The 14740-nt window shown below is 42.8% G+C and overlaps 1 protein-coding gene across 2 annotated transcripts in view; it reads right to left on the bottom strand.

Moving 5' to 3' along the window:
* LOC128347418 (V-type proton ATPase subunit S1-like protein) overlaps nt 1–14740 on the bottom strand; it is a 47821-nt gene that overhangs the window by 4433 nt on the left and 28648 nt on the right. For both annotated transcript variants that reach the window (XM_053302003.1, XM_053302004.1), the window contains 5 exons: nt 12114–12154; nt 8517–8578; nt 5665–5897; nt 3392–3442; nt 1859–2102 (listed from right to left, as the gene is read on the bottom strand). In XM_053302003.1, coding sequence (XP_053157978.1) covers nt 1859–2102; nt 3392–3442; nt 5665–5897; nt 8517–8578; nt 12114–12154 — 631 coding nt within the window. The remainder of the gene's footprint in view (nt 1–1858; nt 2103–3391; nt 3443–5664; nt 5898–8516; nt 8579–12113; nt 12155–14740) is intronic.

Raw genomic sequence — 14740 nt, 5'->3', positions numbered from 1 at the left:
GTATATTATTGTTGTCCAATGTAACCTTAATATATATTCAGGGATAGACGTACATTTCATTTTTAGAAGGTAGGCACACACATCTCATAAAGCTGTTTCATTCGGGGAAGCAGGACTTGCATTTCTTTGTTGCACTGTTAACATTTCACACACATGCCTGTCTTATCCATAGGTACAGGAACTTCATTAAAATTTTCCTAAATGGGGTGTCTCTTACGGCCTGCTGCCATGATAGGTGTTTCTCTTCTACACTCAGAAAAAGTTTCCTCAGGACTGCATGAATACACTCTGCTCACTTTTGGTTTGACTTTCTATTCCGCTGCCTTATCCCTTGCATTTATATCCAGATTCTTCCTCCTTGCTCAGATCTACTCCATCAACTAACTCCCAAATCCTCTATTCATAGGAACATAAGAAACTGCCTCATACCAAGTCAGACCACTGGGCCATCTAGCTTAGTATTCTCCACACAGACTGGCAGTGGATTCTCCAAGGTTACAGGCAGGAGTCTCCCTGGGACCTTCTGCATGCAAGCAAGCAGATGCTCTTCCCAAAGCAGCCCCATCCCCTAAGGGGGATATCTTGCAGTGCTCCCATGTAGTCTCCCATTCAAATGTACACCAGGGCAGATCCTGCTTAGCAAAAGGGACAATTCATGCTTGCTACCACAAGACCAGCTCACCTCCCATAAAGGAAAGGATTATTCATTCATTGGTCTTCCTTAGCCTGATTCAGACATTCTTCTGTATGGGTGTATACATGTCTGTATACTTGTATACGTTTGTGTGAATGACTATAACTGGGTTCATTTTAAAAGCGGGCCCTTCAAATGCATGGTACAGACATGTACTGCTGTGCCTACATTCAAGATAACATGTGAACGACTGTACCTGTGTATAGTGTACACTCATAGGAGTGATGAACACAATGTGTGAATGGGCCTGATGTCTTTGCACTTTTAGAGAGAGAGAGGGGAGCAAGGGCTTGACTGTGTGTGTGTGCTGCAGGTGAACCACCTGTAGAACAGATTAATCAGGTCTGTTATCTCTCATCCCCATATACTGCTGTTAACCTGTTCATAGTACATAATCAGAGGTTATTAACGTAACCTCTATGATAACATAAGCATATGATAACTTTGACCTAGGTTCTTTTTTTATAAATTGTTTTTAAAAAAACTAAAATCCAATTTAAATTTTAAAATCAGATAGAGAGATAGATAGATAGATAGATAGATAGATAGATAGATAGATAGATAGATAGATAGATAGATAGATATCCTGCATTGAACTGTGGATGATGACACTTTCAGGGAACAATCCCCAAATCACTTTCAAATAATCAATGAGATGACCATTGAGATGAAGGCTCAAACAAATATTGCCATAAACACACCTTTGTCACTAAAAATAGCTGTGGGTCTAGTTTCCTCTCCTCTCACTGTAGTGCCTAGTTAGAGAAGAGTGTGTCTTCATGTCACCATGGGCCATTTCAGAGATACCGTCCCTGCCTATGCGATGTGCTGGGAGGGTGTTGGGACATCCATGGAGGATGTCCCAATAAGTGTACTCACAGCACGTCGCCTTCCTAATCACATGGGCAGGGAAGGGACCATCCAAACCACTATGAAGTTTGCCCTGCAAAGAATACTGCAACCAGGACACAGTTCTACCTTATATCACACAAAGCATAAGAAGATCTACCACCTTTTCTGTTCAAATCCCATTCCTTGACAGATCCTCAGAGACCCCTAGAATCTGCTTTCAGTAGCTCATTAAGCTTTCTTGCCACCAACACACCCAGAGCTGTCCTTTGTGTCCCAAATTCATTTGGCTTGGCTTCCCCTGCTCCATATTACCTGAAAGTCAATAAAAGTGACTTCCCAGAGCCTGGCTGCATCATTTGTGGAGCTGGGCGTCAGGAGCGCATCATATCTCTGCAAGTTGCTAACATGTTCACAGTGATAGGAGTAACTCGCCGGTGCATGGATTTGAGTCGCATTGAACGTTGCTTGTACAGAATGGTTGTAAATTAACTGGATTCTGTGCAAGGTAAACCAGTTCTGAATGGAGAGCTTGTAATAACTGTTTGTCAGTATGAATCTGGGGAGAAAAATCAGAAGAGAAAAAACAAGTCACTACACAATAGTGCTCTGCATTGTTCCATCCATTACTGTTTACCAAGGAAACTCACTAAATTAATTGTACATTTATCTGCCTATCAAATCCATCCTTGTCACTTCCCCACCCCACCATGTACCCAACGTAGAGTGATAACTAGGACTCTGATGTGGAGAGGGAGAAGCCAGTGAGTTCCATGCCACTAGTACCAGCTGCAGATGTATTCCCTGCTAACTGGCAAAGAGAAACCTTTTAAAGTGGTGGTTCTCTTCTATTTAGCAGGGGGGAAGAAACTGTCCCTACCCAACCCCAGCACAACATCCCTCCAGTGGCTTTTGGTGGTGTCTCCCTTGTGTTTCTTTTTATCATCATAAAAACGTATCAAGTCCTCTGGGGACAGGGAAGCATTTCCTCATTCTTTTGCTATGTAAATTGCTTTGTGGACTTTTGTTGAAAAGCAATATGTAAATAGTCTAACTCATACACACTATACTAATTCTAGAGGGGGAAATGGCTGATTTTTCATGCTTTGGTGTTTCAAGAGCCATTGTGGTATAGCAGATATGGCTGGATTTGGATCAGGGAAATATGGGTTCAATTCCCCACTCAGCCATCAACCTCATTGGGTGGCTGTGGGCCAATCACCTTTTCTCAGTCTCACAGAGTTGGTGGGGGTGAGGGGTGGCTATGTATGCCACCCTGAGCTTCTTGGGAAGAAGGGTGCTATAGTAATGCAATTCTTTTTAAAAAAAAAATGACCCTAATTCCTTTCTTACAACAACAACAAAATTAAAGACCCAAGGCTGCCATCTGGAGGCTGCTGGAAATGTTTGAAAGTGGTCTAAAAAACACCCTTCCTACACTCTCTCTCTCTCTCTCTCTCTCAATAGAATCTCCACACAACTGAGAAATTTCACATGGTAAGGATAGATATGCTAATCAGGGGTACCATTATAACAGAGTACATGGGACAAATGTCTATGGGCACTGAAAAATGCTTATCTGTAGCCCATCCTTCCCCTCAGCCTGACAGCCAGGAAAATGCTGCCTGATGCTCCGCAATGACATTTCCCTGGCTGCTGAGGCTGTCAGAAATGTTTTGTGATTTGTAAGACTTTTTTTTCCATTACAGCAATCACATCTTTTTCAGTTACTAAAGCTATGCAACCGGTCTTTATAGTGTGTCACAGAAGCAGGCAAATGGTTCAGGCAGAGTTGAATGTCATGTTTGCTGATAGCAAAAAAAAAGATATTTATATTTGAAATCTTACCTGATAACAAATCCCTTCAAATTGTCAATGTCTCCAAAATTAAGAGAAAGCCTATAGCACAAAATAACAATGTTAGATTATATTCAGACACATACAACAACAAATAATGCTATTTATATACCAATGCAATAAATAAATAAATAAATAAATAAATAATATACCGCTTTTCAACAAAAGGTTTCAAAGTGGTTTACATAGAGAAATAATAAATAAATAAGATGGATCCCTGTCCCCAAAGGGCTCACAATCTAAAAAGAAACTCAAACAGACACCAGCAACAGTTGAAGAGGACACGTAGCTGAATGTATATTCATTAAGTTACCTAATATTATAACACAATCCAGCATCTGGATTCTCACCTGCATCCTTTTATTAAATGGAAATTTGTGGGCTCTAAAGAGTGTTCCATGTCTGAAGTTGAATTCCCAGCACTGAAAGGGATCACAGGGCTGGGTAAGGCTTTGTCCCGAGAGTCCAGACAGGTCTGTTGGAAAGACTCTTCCAGTCATAGCTGACAGTACTGAGCTGGAAGATGATAATGTGGCTGCTTTATGTCCTTGAACTAATGCATGGTACGCGCCATGCACATTATTCTGCTGAATGTCCATCAAATCCTTTAAAATCTTAGAACGAACATAGAGGCCCTATTCACAAATTATGTTCAACACATGTACAATCTGTGTACAGTGTACACACATATGGCTCTGTACCCATGTACATGTACAGATTCCTGAATGAATGTACAGCATAATGTCTGAATGGGACTAGAGAGAGCCAGGCTATATCTGCAAAGAATATATTGGCAATCCAATATAATAACAGTAATCCATTAGAATTGAAGTAATAATGGATTCTGTTTCTACTTTTATATCTTTTTCTGGTTTGAGGAATTATGTCAGAGCCTGTTCTAAATACTCTATTATATTCTGAGTTTTCAGTTCCTCCTTTACTCCTCTAAACTTCAAGTTAAATTTTCTACTTTCTGTTTGAAGCTCTTCATCGTCTGCTTAATTTTTTCCACTTCTAAATAGCAAGCCTTTGTTTTGTCTTCCAGTTTTTCTACTCCCTCTGCATTTTCCCTTTAAGTGTGATTCTATTTCTATCTGTCTGTTTTGTACTACCCCAAGTCCCCCCACCCCATATTTTCCACTCTTTGCCCCCCCGGCCTTTTTTGAACTGCAACTTTCATCACCCCCAGCCACAGTGACCAATAGTCAAAGATTATGGGACTTGTAATTCACCATCTGCAGGAGGGCCAAACTTGTACAGCCCTGCTTGATGTCACTGAGCAGTAGGGGGAAGGGGGAGGAGAGGCCAGCCTCTTCAGCGAGCAGTATAGCCCAAATCAGGTATGTATTTGGACCATCCTGATCCTTAGAGTTCAGTATGGCACAGAAGCCACTTTGAGCAGGTAGTAGACAGGGCGGTATGTCGAAGAGCCAAGTAGATGGGGCCAGCCCTGCCCCCATCTCCTGCCACGCAAAGTATCATGGTTGCTGCAGAACCTGCAAGAAGCTGCAAGTAACAAAATTCCCCTTGGTGCAAGTCTTAAAGGTACAGCAGCCCTTTCAGGGTCTGGACTTAGGAATCTTTTGTCTTAGCCTGTACACTTCCTTCCTGTGCCAATAGCATACAGCCCTCCTGGTTCCTAGGCCCCACATTTTGCTCCTGCTTTCTTCCTGGGCTACTCCTCTGTTTTATTCCATGTCTCCCACCACCCATTGTTTTCTCAGATCCTCACATGTGAGCCTGTTGCCTTTAGCGACTCTGATCTTTTCCAGCTCCCACCACCTCCCATAGCACATCATCACTTATGATCTTGAGAACTATGAGCGTGTTCTCTGCTTAGTCCTATCTCACTTCAGTTCCCTGTCTCCTCAAGTCTACTTCTCCCCCTCCTATCCTCCTCTCACATTCCTTGGTCTATTACATAGGTTCCACCTTCCTTCAGATCCCTTGCCTAACAAGTCCCTGCTCCTTAGCTCCCCTACCTCTTGCAACCTTTTCTTAGCCCTTGGACTACCTCACCTTCTCAGCCTACAAATTTACTTCCTTTTCTGAAGTTTTCACTTCAGATTTACAACTTTATTTTTCTCACATAAGCATGTTTCCTGGGCAACTGGAACATTTATGAACATTCCAAGGTATCAAAACTCAACCAATCAGTATCAAAAGCTTCACCACCATGAGTATGATTCATTACAGAGGTTTCCACATTTGTTTCAATTGTATACTAGGTCTTAGATGCTCCCTATAGTAGAGCATAATCTTACATCGCATTTTCTTCACTGCAATTTGAATCGGCAACATCCACAGTTGCATGAACACCAAACGTCTTGTCTGTTAGGTCCAGTTGAGTGTGGTTCTGAAACTTAATCATGATTCTTCTGGCCCAGAAAAGAATGCAGGGGCTTCCATTGATGGTGACATTAAGAGGGTTGTAGTGGCTGTGGGTGACAGACTCCCTTTCTGAGTCCTCTTTGCTGCTTACATTGTAATTCACAACCTGAGAAATCCAAATGAGAGATGAATTAGAGGTATGGCTTTTCAGTATTTTCATTTTGTAGTGACCATTTCAAGAAGATTCAAAAGGTAAAAATTAATTAATTAATTAACAAAGACATCTTATCCAGTTTTGAAATGTAAGTGTATAGTACAACCAGAACAGTAAACAATAGCAATATACCACCTATAATAGAATATTTAAACTAATCCCTTCAGCATACTCTCTGCTAAGTGGTTTATGGAACACATGGCTTTTTAGTATTTATTATTATTATTATTACTACTACTACTACTATTATTATTATTATTAGTGGCCCACCTTCTCCTCAGTTTTAAGACAGTGGAACTCTGCCCTCACAGAGAGCTGTGCTGAAGGCTTGCCTTGAACTGTAGCACACGAGGAGGTAGGATAGATAACTGGTTTTTGCTTCTCTCCTCTCCATGCAAAAACCCTGTCTGCTGCCAGGCATATGTCCTGAGGGTCATGAAGCCTTTAGGGACATATTCCTGGCAGTGAACAGGGCTTTTACATAGAGGGAAGAGAAGTGAAAATTGCTTCTTGGTTCCCTCTCCCCATTCACTGTGGTGAAAGACAAGTCTTCAGCACTCCTAGTCTCCTGTCTCCCTGTGAGGGCAGAGCTCTTGTTCTGGCCTCATAAGGCCGTGGAGAATGTGGGCCATTTTTATTAAGAATACCTACATATTGTTTTTCAACAAAGTAAGTTCTCAAAGCAGTTTACATAATGAGAGAATGGTCTCCTGTCCCCAAAGGGCTCATACTTAAAAAGAAATATAATGTAGACATCAGCACCAATCACTGAAAAAAGGGTGAGCTAGGGTTCTATAGGGCAAGATCTTCTCCCCATGTTAAATATAAGGAAAGCACCACTTTAAAGCAAGCCTCTTTGCCCAGTTAGTAGAGAGTTAATTATCCCTTCTAAAAGAAAAACAAATCAAAGGCCAGTGTGAACTGTCGTAAAAGGAGCAGGATTTAAGAGAACAAGAATCAAATCCTGGTTGAGCCTTAAAGCTCACCGAGCAATCTTTGATCAGTCACTCCCTCTCAGTTTAACCTGTCTCATAGGATTGTCCTTTGGATAAAAAGGGCTGAGTTAAGTGTTGCAACTGAAACACTTTCAATCCTACTCCATAGACATGTACAAATAATAATTCTCAGGTATGCTCCTAGAATATAAAGAGGCCCACTGTAAATGGCAAGATGTGGCTGGCACATATACACAATAACTAGAGGAATGTTCTAGCTGAAACGATTCCTACAGTGTCTTCTTCAGACTACACTCACTTCAGATCAGCAAACGTGAATAACTAATCTGTGCTACAGAGTCTTGTGTTTCAGCCCCAAGAAAGCAGTCTACAAGTACAGCATCACCAAAAATGTCATCTTTATATCACTTAACAGTCTCTCTCTCCCCATTCCCAATTCCTTTATATGGGCCACCAGCAGATTTCCCCTATAAAAGGGAAATCTGAAGTTGTATCTTCAGCACACTGAAAGCATCTGTTGGGTCCATACAACATCAGTGTTTCCCACCCACCCAGTGAACTGGTGCATCACTTGATGAACAACTGAATAGCAATCCTATTACTGTACATTACAGAAAGATGCTGTAATCACATATTTCAGACCGCAGTGTTTAAAAATAAGTTGACATGATTTAGTAGCCCTCCTCCATCAAATTAGGACTTTGAGCAGTTATCCCTGTGCTATTGCAGCTCAGTGTTGACTTTAGGTCTACAGACACTGGGTCAGCTTCCTGGCTCAGCAACAAACTCAGTGAGGTCCTTGAGCAAGTCACTTCCTTTCTTTATACAGATACAGTTATATTTGTATTCCACCCATCCTCTGGGTAGTTCAGAGGAGTGTGCATAAGGCTCCAATGTGGTCTTCCATCATGGTTCTAACCAGATTTCATAAATGGAACTAAAATAGGGACCAGCAGGACATGATCTGGAATTATCTAGAGAGCTTTTTGTAGAAGAAGGAAATGAAGCAATGTTCTTGTGAATCTTAGGGACATGCAATCTGTTCAACTAGAAACATAAAAGAATAAAACAGGCATATGACGAAGAAAAGGGTTGGGCATCTGCAGCAGAATATCTTTTGCTGAGAAGCTGCAACCTGTTCCCATCCCACATTCTTAAAATTAAGAAGCAGTACGCTCTGATCATATGCAAAGCATCTTTTCCTGCAACTGCTGGAAATCCCTTTAAAAATAATGAGCTGCCTCGCCACCCTTCTTTAAAAAAAAAACAAAAAAAAAACCCCACTGCACCAGACTACACATTCTGTTCCATTCTATACAAAAATACATTCCTTGGTTTTTGTCATAGGCAAGACACCCAGTAAGGGTTAAGGAACTAAGGAAGGATCTGGAGGGGAGGGGAGGGGAGGGGGGAGGGACTGAAAAAGGTGTGGGGACACAACACTCAGCCAGCCAATCAGATCGGCACTATTGGCTGGAAAGAGTAGGGAAGCCCAGACATCTGAAGAACTACTTCAGGTAAGCCTGGGAGCTACTGGGAGCTCTGAAGCCATCTACAGCTAACCCCAATATACATCACGGAGGAACTTACAACCCAGTTCCTGATACCTCCATACCTGTGTAACTGCTACTTGTTGCAAATTAAGTTTTGGCTTCACAGTGCCATCATATCGTCGGCCTGCAGAAAAGAAAACACAACCAGAGTTTCATTATCTCCAAACTGAACAAGGAAAAGAAACATAAAACATGACCCTGGCTGTTGTACAGTCCAATATCATGAAAATGAATTCTGAAAACATAGAGTTCTAGGCAGCTCAAGTTCTGATGCTGAAATGCCTATATTTTATTTAAGAGGAAGCCTGACAGAGGAAAATACAGAGATAAGGGTTGGGAGTGAGAGAACTCTGCATATATTTTATATAACATTTTGAATTCTGCCTACCCATTACCCCATGACATAGACCATGAGTTCTTTGGAGAGCAAGGGGTGGCATTTAGCTTGTTTTAATCTATTTAGTTAGCTGCCTTGGGCTAGAAAAATTGAAAAATAAATGAATATTAAAAATGTATATGTATTTTCTGTTACCTGCCCTTATAAAGCAAGCTATATATTAATAATAATCAACGCTCAGTTTTAAAAGATACAGAAATCTTCTTCATTCATTCATATACTGCTTTTCAACAAAGAAAAGTGCTCAAAGGGGTTTAAATAGTAAAAATAATAATAAAATAATAAGTAGAAGATGGGGTTTTTTGTCCCCAAAGGGCTCACAGTCTAAAAAGAAATACATGGTGGACACCAGCAACAGCCACAGTGCTGGGGCTGGACAGGGCCAGTTGCTCTCTCCCTGCTAAATATATTGAGAATTGCCACTTTAAAAGGTGCCTCTTTGCTCAGTTAGCAGAATTGGCTCAGCTGCCAGTACAAGCTGGTAACCCAGATGCACAAACAAATGAAAATACGGCACTTATACCAAGTCAGGTCATCTTAAGTGGCGCAGCGGGGAAATGCTTGACTAACAAGCAGTAGGTTGCCGGTTTGAATCCCTGCTGGTACTATATCGGGCAGCAGCAATATAAGAGTATGCAGAAAGGCATCATCTCATACTGTGCGGGAGGAGGCAATGGTAAACCCCTCCTGTATTCTACCAAAAGAAAACCACAGGCTCTCTGTGGGCGCCAGGAGTCGAAATCAACTTGATGGCACACTCTACTTTATACCAAGTCAGATCAGTGTTCCACCTAGCTTAGTAGAGTCTACTTTGTCTAGCAGCAACTCTCCAGAGATTCAGGCCCAGCTCCTTCCAGTCCAGCTACCTAAGTGCAGCCGTGGGGAACTGAACCTGGGACTGTCTCCATGGAAAGAAGCAGCTGCTCCCTCACTGCACTGGGGCTCAGAAAATTGGCATGCACTTCTTCATGCTCTGCTTTCCCCCCAATTCTAAGGAGATAACCATAAATCTCCATTGCCCATCCACAACTCATTTTGAGCACACCTCATCCCACCCAATGGGACACAGCAGACACTAGACCAGGCAGGGCAAGAGGGAGGCCAGCAGCTGCCTGGGTTCTGCTACTACTGCCAAAGCCCCCTAGCCCCGCCCCTAGCCCCGCCCCCTGCATCTGATGTCAACACAGGGAGCATTTAGCTATGCCCCTGCATCTGACGTCAGATACGGGGGCATGGTTTAGCCCAGTGTTTCTCAACCACCGGTCCCTGGACCGCTGCCGGTCCCCGAAGGCTTGAGTGCCGGTCCCTGACTGGGAGTCAACCCCCCCCCCAACTGAAATCAAGGCACTCACTTCCTCAATTTTGCACATGGCACGGAAGAGGAAGAGTATCACGGAGGCATGGAACCCTTCTTGTGCCTTGTCTCCATGTGCTGCTGAGATCTTCCTACAGCTATCTTATTCCCTATCTTTACAGCTTCAAACTGTATGCGGTGCGGGGGCATGGAGGAAAAAGTATGGCAGTGGGCGCCACTTGAAGGGCTGCTGGTTCTTGCATGCTCATTATTTGCAGCCAAAGGTTGGTTGATTGAAACCCAGCTGCCTGTTGTGGTCGAGGCGCCTTGAGAGGGAACGCTGTTTCCCTTTTGCATCAGTGGGGCTTGCTTGTATGTTGTTTTCATTGGCCCCATGTAGCTTTTGAATTTTTCTAATGGCCCAACATACCCTCTCCACTGAGTAATCAGAAGCACCTCCACCCCCACCCCACACATACTGAAGACATACTGGAGACAAATTTGTTCACCCAGGCTTTTAGATTCAGGGGTTCTCAACCTTGGGTACCCAGACGTTGGTGGACTTCTACTCCCATAATCCCCAGCCATAATGGCCAAATGCCATTGTTGTTGGGGGTTATGGGAGTTTAACTGAGGGACCCAAGGTTAAGAACCCCTAATATTCCATGTTTGCAAAAGATTCCAAATTTAATTATTTTAATGCTTATATTATTTTCATTCTAAACTGCCCAGAGATGCATGTTTGGGGCAGTATAGAAGTCTGATAGATAGATAGATAGACAGACTTGAAACCAACCCCTTTACTAACTGCTGGTCCGGGAAACTGCGCATGAAGAATGTAGCGGTCCTTGAAACTCTGCACGAAGAATTTAGCGGTCCTTGACTCCAAAAAGTTTGAGAAACACTGGTTTAGCCGCACAGCCCTATTTGGGAGTTAAACCGGCCAGCACTGCATTTGCAGCGAGGCCAGAGTAACTCTCCCTGCCTTTTAAAGGCAGGGAGAGCCACTCCGGCCGTGGGGCCACAGCACATGTTTGCAGCACAGCTAGGAGCAACTCTCCCTGCCTTTAAAAGTCAGGGAGAGTCACTCCAGCCATGCTAAAGATGCAGCGCTGACCGGTTTAACTCCCAAACAGGGCCTCATGGACCCATTTAGGAGCTAAATCACGCCCCCTGTGTTTGATGTCAGACACGTGGGGGGGGGTGTCTGGAGCACCAGGCACGGCCCCTGAGAAGCAGTGGCCTGGGTTCTTTGAACCCGTCCATTCAGTGGCGGCTCTGCTCCTGAGACCAGGTGTTTCTATTAAAGAGAGAAATGAGCAGGTACCTAGAGATGCCAGGGACTGAACATAGGACCATCTGCATGCAAAGCTGATGCTACCTCTGAGCTATGGCCCCATCCCAAGGCTTTCACTTCCTCTTCTGCTTGTTGAGGTTTGCATTGCTTGGGTGGGGAGGAGACAAATCAACTACTTGCTTCTTAACTCTGTCCCTACACATCTGCTGGAAATTCAAGCAGTCTGCCTCATATTAGGGAAGATCCTGGTGTTTCACAAGAAGATTGCAAGAAGAGCTGCATACTCCAAGTATTGTGAATGTGAAGCTAAAATAGCAAGGGAAAGGCTATTTCTTTATTTTGTAGACTCCATTTTCTAGAGGAGAAGATGTTGCAGAGTAAACAGCAAAAGCTCATATGTACAACCAGAACACTTCATATCATGTCTGATATTCAGGTGCACAACAGCCAAGATAACAATTGCTTATTCCACGCACAGACAAAATAATAATAATCTTGTCAGAGAAATGCAACCATGCAAAATCATGTATTGCCCTCAGTCTTTGACTGGGTTCTCACAAATATGAATGATCCCATGGTTTTTAATTTTTTAAAATATATGCATTGTGAAAAAGAACACTGCATACTGCTATCAACAGGGCAATTCATTCAAAGAAAATTAACAACCTTACCATGTCTATGGAGCAGATCTTGATCAGAGAATGCAAAGAAACTGGAACAGAGCACAAACAAAAAAACAGTACATGAGCAATATTTTGTTCAAATCTGGAACCCTGTTTCAGCTAGAGAATCTCAGTGTTTAGCTGTAAAAAGCAGAAACAACTTTTAAGGCCACTGAATAAACATGATTAATCCTGTTTGATATTCTGTAACTAAACAATTGGTAGGTCTATTCCCTTGCATCTCAGGGGGACTTTGTGCAAACATTGCAACCAACCTTCCACTACCTCATTAATATATAGTACTAAGGTCATCCACACGACCATACTTGCTGGGGCTAGGGAGGGTGGGTGAAGACAGGATTGTACCTACCTTCCAGTAGCTTTTTAAGGTATTCTTTAGGTAGCTAAAAAAATACCTTCAGGATTGTACATGACCACTGGTTCCTGGCCAGCTGCACCACTCGCTCACCCACATGATCCATGCGGTAGCAAGCAACATAGTACTCCAGAGACTGGGGGAGCAAAGCCCAGCAACCAGGAATCCCACACAAGCAGTGTGATGTATTGTTGAAATTCCTGAGACCGGGTCGCTCCTTCCTTTGACCTCTATGGTAGTAATGGCTACCAGCAGCCCGGATGAAGCTGCCCCACACAAATGGGTGGTGGGGTAAGAGAGCAAGCACACACTCTCCTACCTCACTTGTACACTACTGTGTACCGAGTTTTACATCTGGGCTGCTAGGTGGAGGAGCCCCAGGATCGGTCCCAATCCTGGCAGTTCTCATGACTATCCCTACCTGGGCTACCACTGGCCTACCCAGGTAGGGCTGGTCATGAGAACAACCTCTCTGACTACTGAAATCCTGGTGTTCTGCTTTCACAACAGTGTACTAGACAGAATTATGGGTTAAAGGAGGTTGTGCAATTCTAAGGCATTTCCCCCCTCTTTTTTTACACAGCACAACCTCCGAGACTGCAGTGTGAAACAAAAGACTAGCAGAGTGGAGTGGGCCTTTCCCCATCCTCCATCCATCAGTTTCATTCCCGATCAGTACTAACATATGCCATTTCCCTAATCAATACCAAACATATAGAGAAAGCAGAAAGATCTATGTGCCCCTGCTCCAGTAATGTTTAGTGTAAACTTTAGTTTAGTGTTTGTTTAGTGTTTCTCCAACCCACAGAGGAAGAGGACTGGGACACCATGGAGGATCAGTTGTAAGCAAACAGTATGTGAGACTGTAGAACCTGTTTACCGCTTACATAGCATGGAAGCTGAGGTTAAGACCTTCACTTAATGTCCATTCTTTTTGGTACATGAGTAAATTTGTATGCCTCTTTTGGTACGCGGTACATAACTCTTCTCTTAAACAGAAGGGTTGGTTTTTTTTAATCATAGAATGGATACAAGCAACATCTATCTGGAAAAGCAAGATAACTAGATATAGCCATGCTATATGGTTTAGACTGGTACCTGCAGAGTTGCATCTCAAGCTGAGTGCTTAATGTTAAGGCGCTTCTTGTGCTTCATTTGAGACTAAAATGAGGTGTGTGTCACATCTTAAAGAGTTCATCTCAGAGGAAACCTAATTGGTGTGAAACATCAGTTCACAGCAAGAATGTGGATGTTTGTTTATATGCCCACTCAGGCGTCTGGTGTGTCCCTGAACAGTTGCTATCTACTTCCAAATGTGTTAGTTATGATAGGTTGCTTTATGCTTCCCAGAAAACCACTGGAAAATGAAACCGTGTTTCACGCCACAGTAACAAGATTCTACTCTCGGCAGGAAAAAAATCCACCAAGTGCTAAATGTGCATCCCGAATGAAATATTCATAGCTCAGCTAGAAACCTAGTGAGAAGAGTGATCTGTGGGCCTCTGCAAAATATTACAGACTGGCGAATACAATCAGCAAGCTTTCTACTCCTTTAGGGAAGCAGTGGTAGATATGTCAGCAACAAGGCCTCTGTGTATGACTGTTATTTGTGTCTGCAGTATTCACAGACTTCCAGTCACCACAGTATCTAGGAAACTGAGATGTTCTTTACACAGTTGCCTGTTACAAATGCTCATGTGAATTATCTTACAATGTGTGGATGTGCTTGTGAACAATGTCTTTTCCTGAGGAAGATTACTAAGAATGCTGCATCAAATTGTTACAGCAACACATATAGAGTTAGGAGGGCCAATATCAGCATCAAGTTGGTTAAATATACGGTTACTCTGGGACACATTTTTTGTGCCATATATATTTCATAACCACACTTCTGAAGGTCAAACTGAGTGGAACTTCATGCAACTTTCCCGTAACAATTTTATTTCTTAATGAAAAACAGCTGCTGGCAGCCACACTGAGCAGCAAAAGTGGGACAGGTTGAGGGAGAGTGCTTAAGTCTTTCACTAGCAGCTGTTTTTCCTTTCAAAATTACCAGGCTGCTTTTTTCCCCAGCAGGGGAATACTACCGCTACAACAAATATTTATATACTGCTTTCAACAAAAGTTCTCAAAGCAGTTTACAACATAGAAAAACAAATAAGAATAAACAGGATGGTTTATTATTGAGCCAAAAGGGCTCACAATCTAAAAAGAGACACAAAGAAAACACCAGCAATAACCACTGAAGGACTGCTGTGCT

This window comes from Hemicordylus capensis, chromosome 2, assembly GCF_027244095.1.
Source record: "Hemicordylus capensis ecotype Gifberg chromosome 2, rHemCap1.1.pri, whole genome shotgun sequence".
NCBI lineage: Eukaryota > Metazoa > Chordata > Lepidosauria > Squamata > Cordylidae > Hemicordylus > Hemicordylus capensis.
Note: the sequence above shows the minus strand (reverse complement) of the source record. Positions and strands in the feature narration are given on the sequence as shown.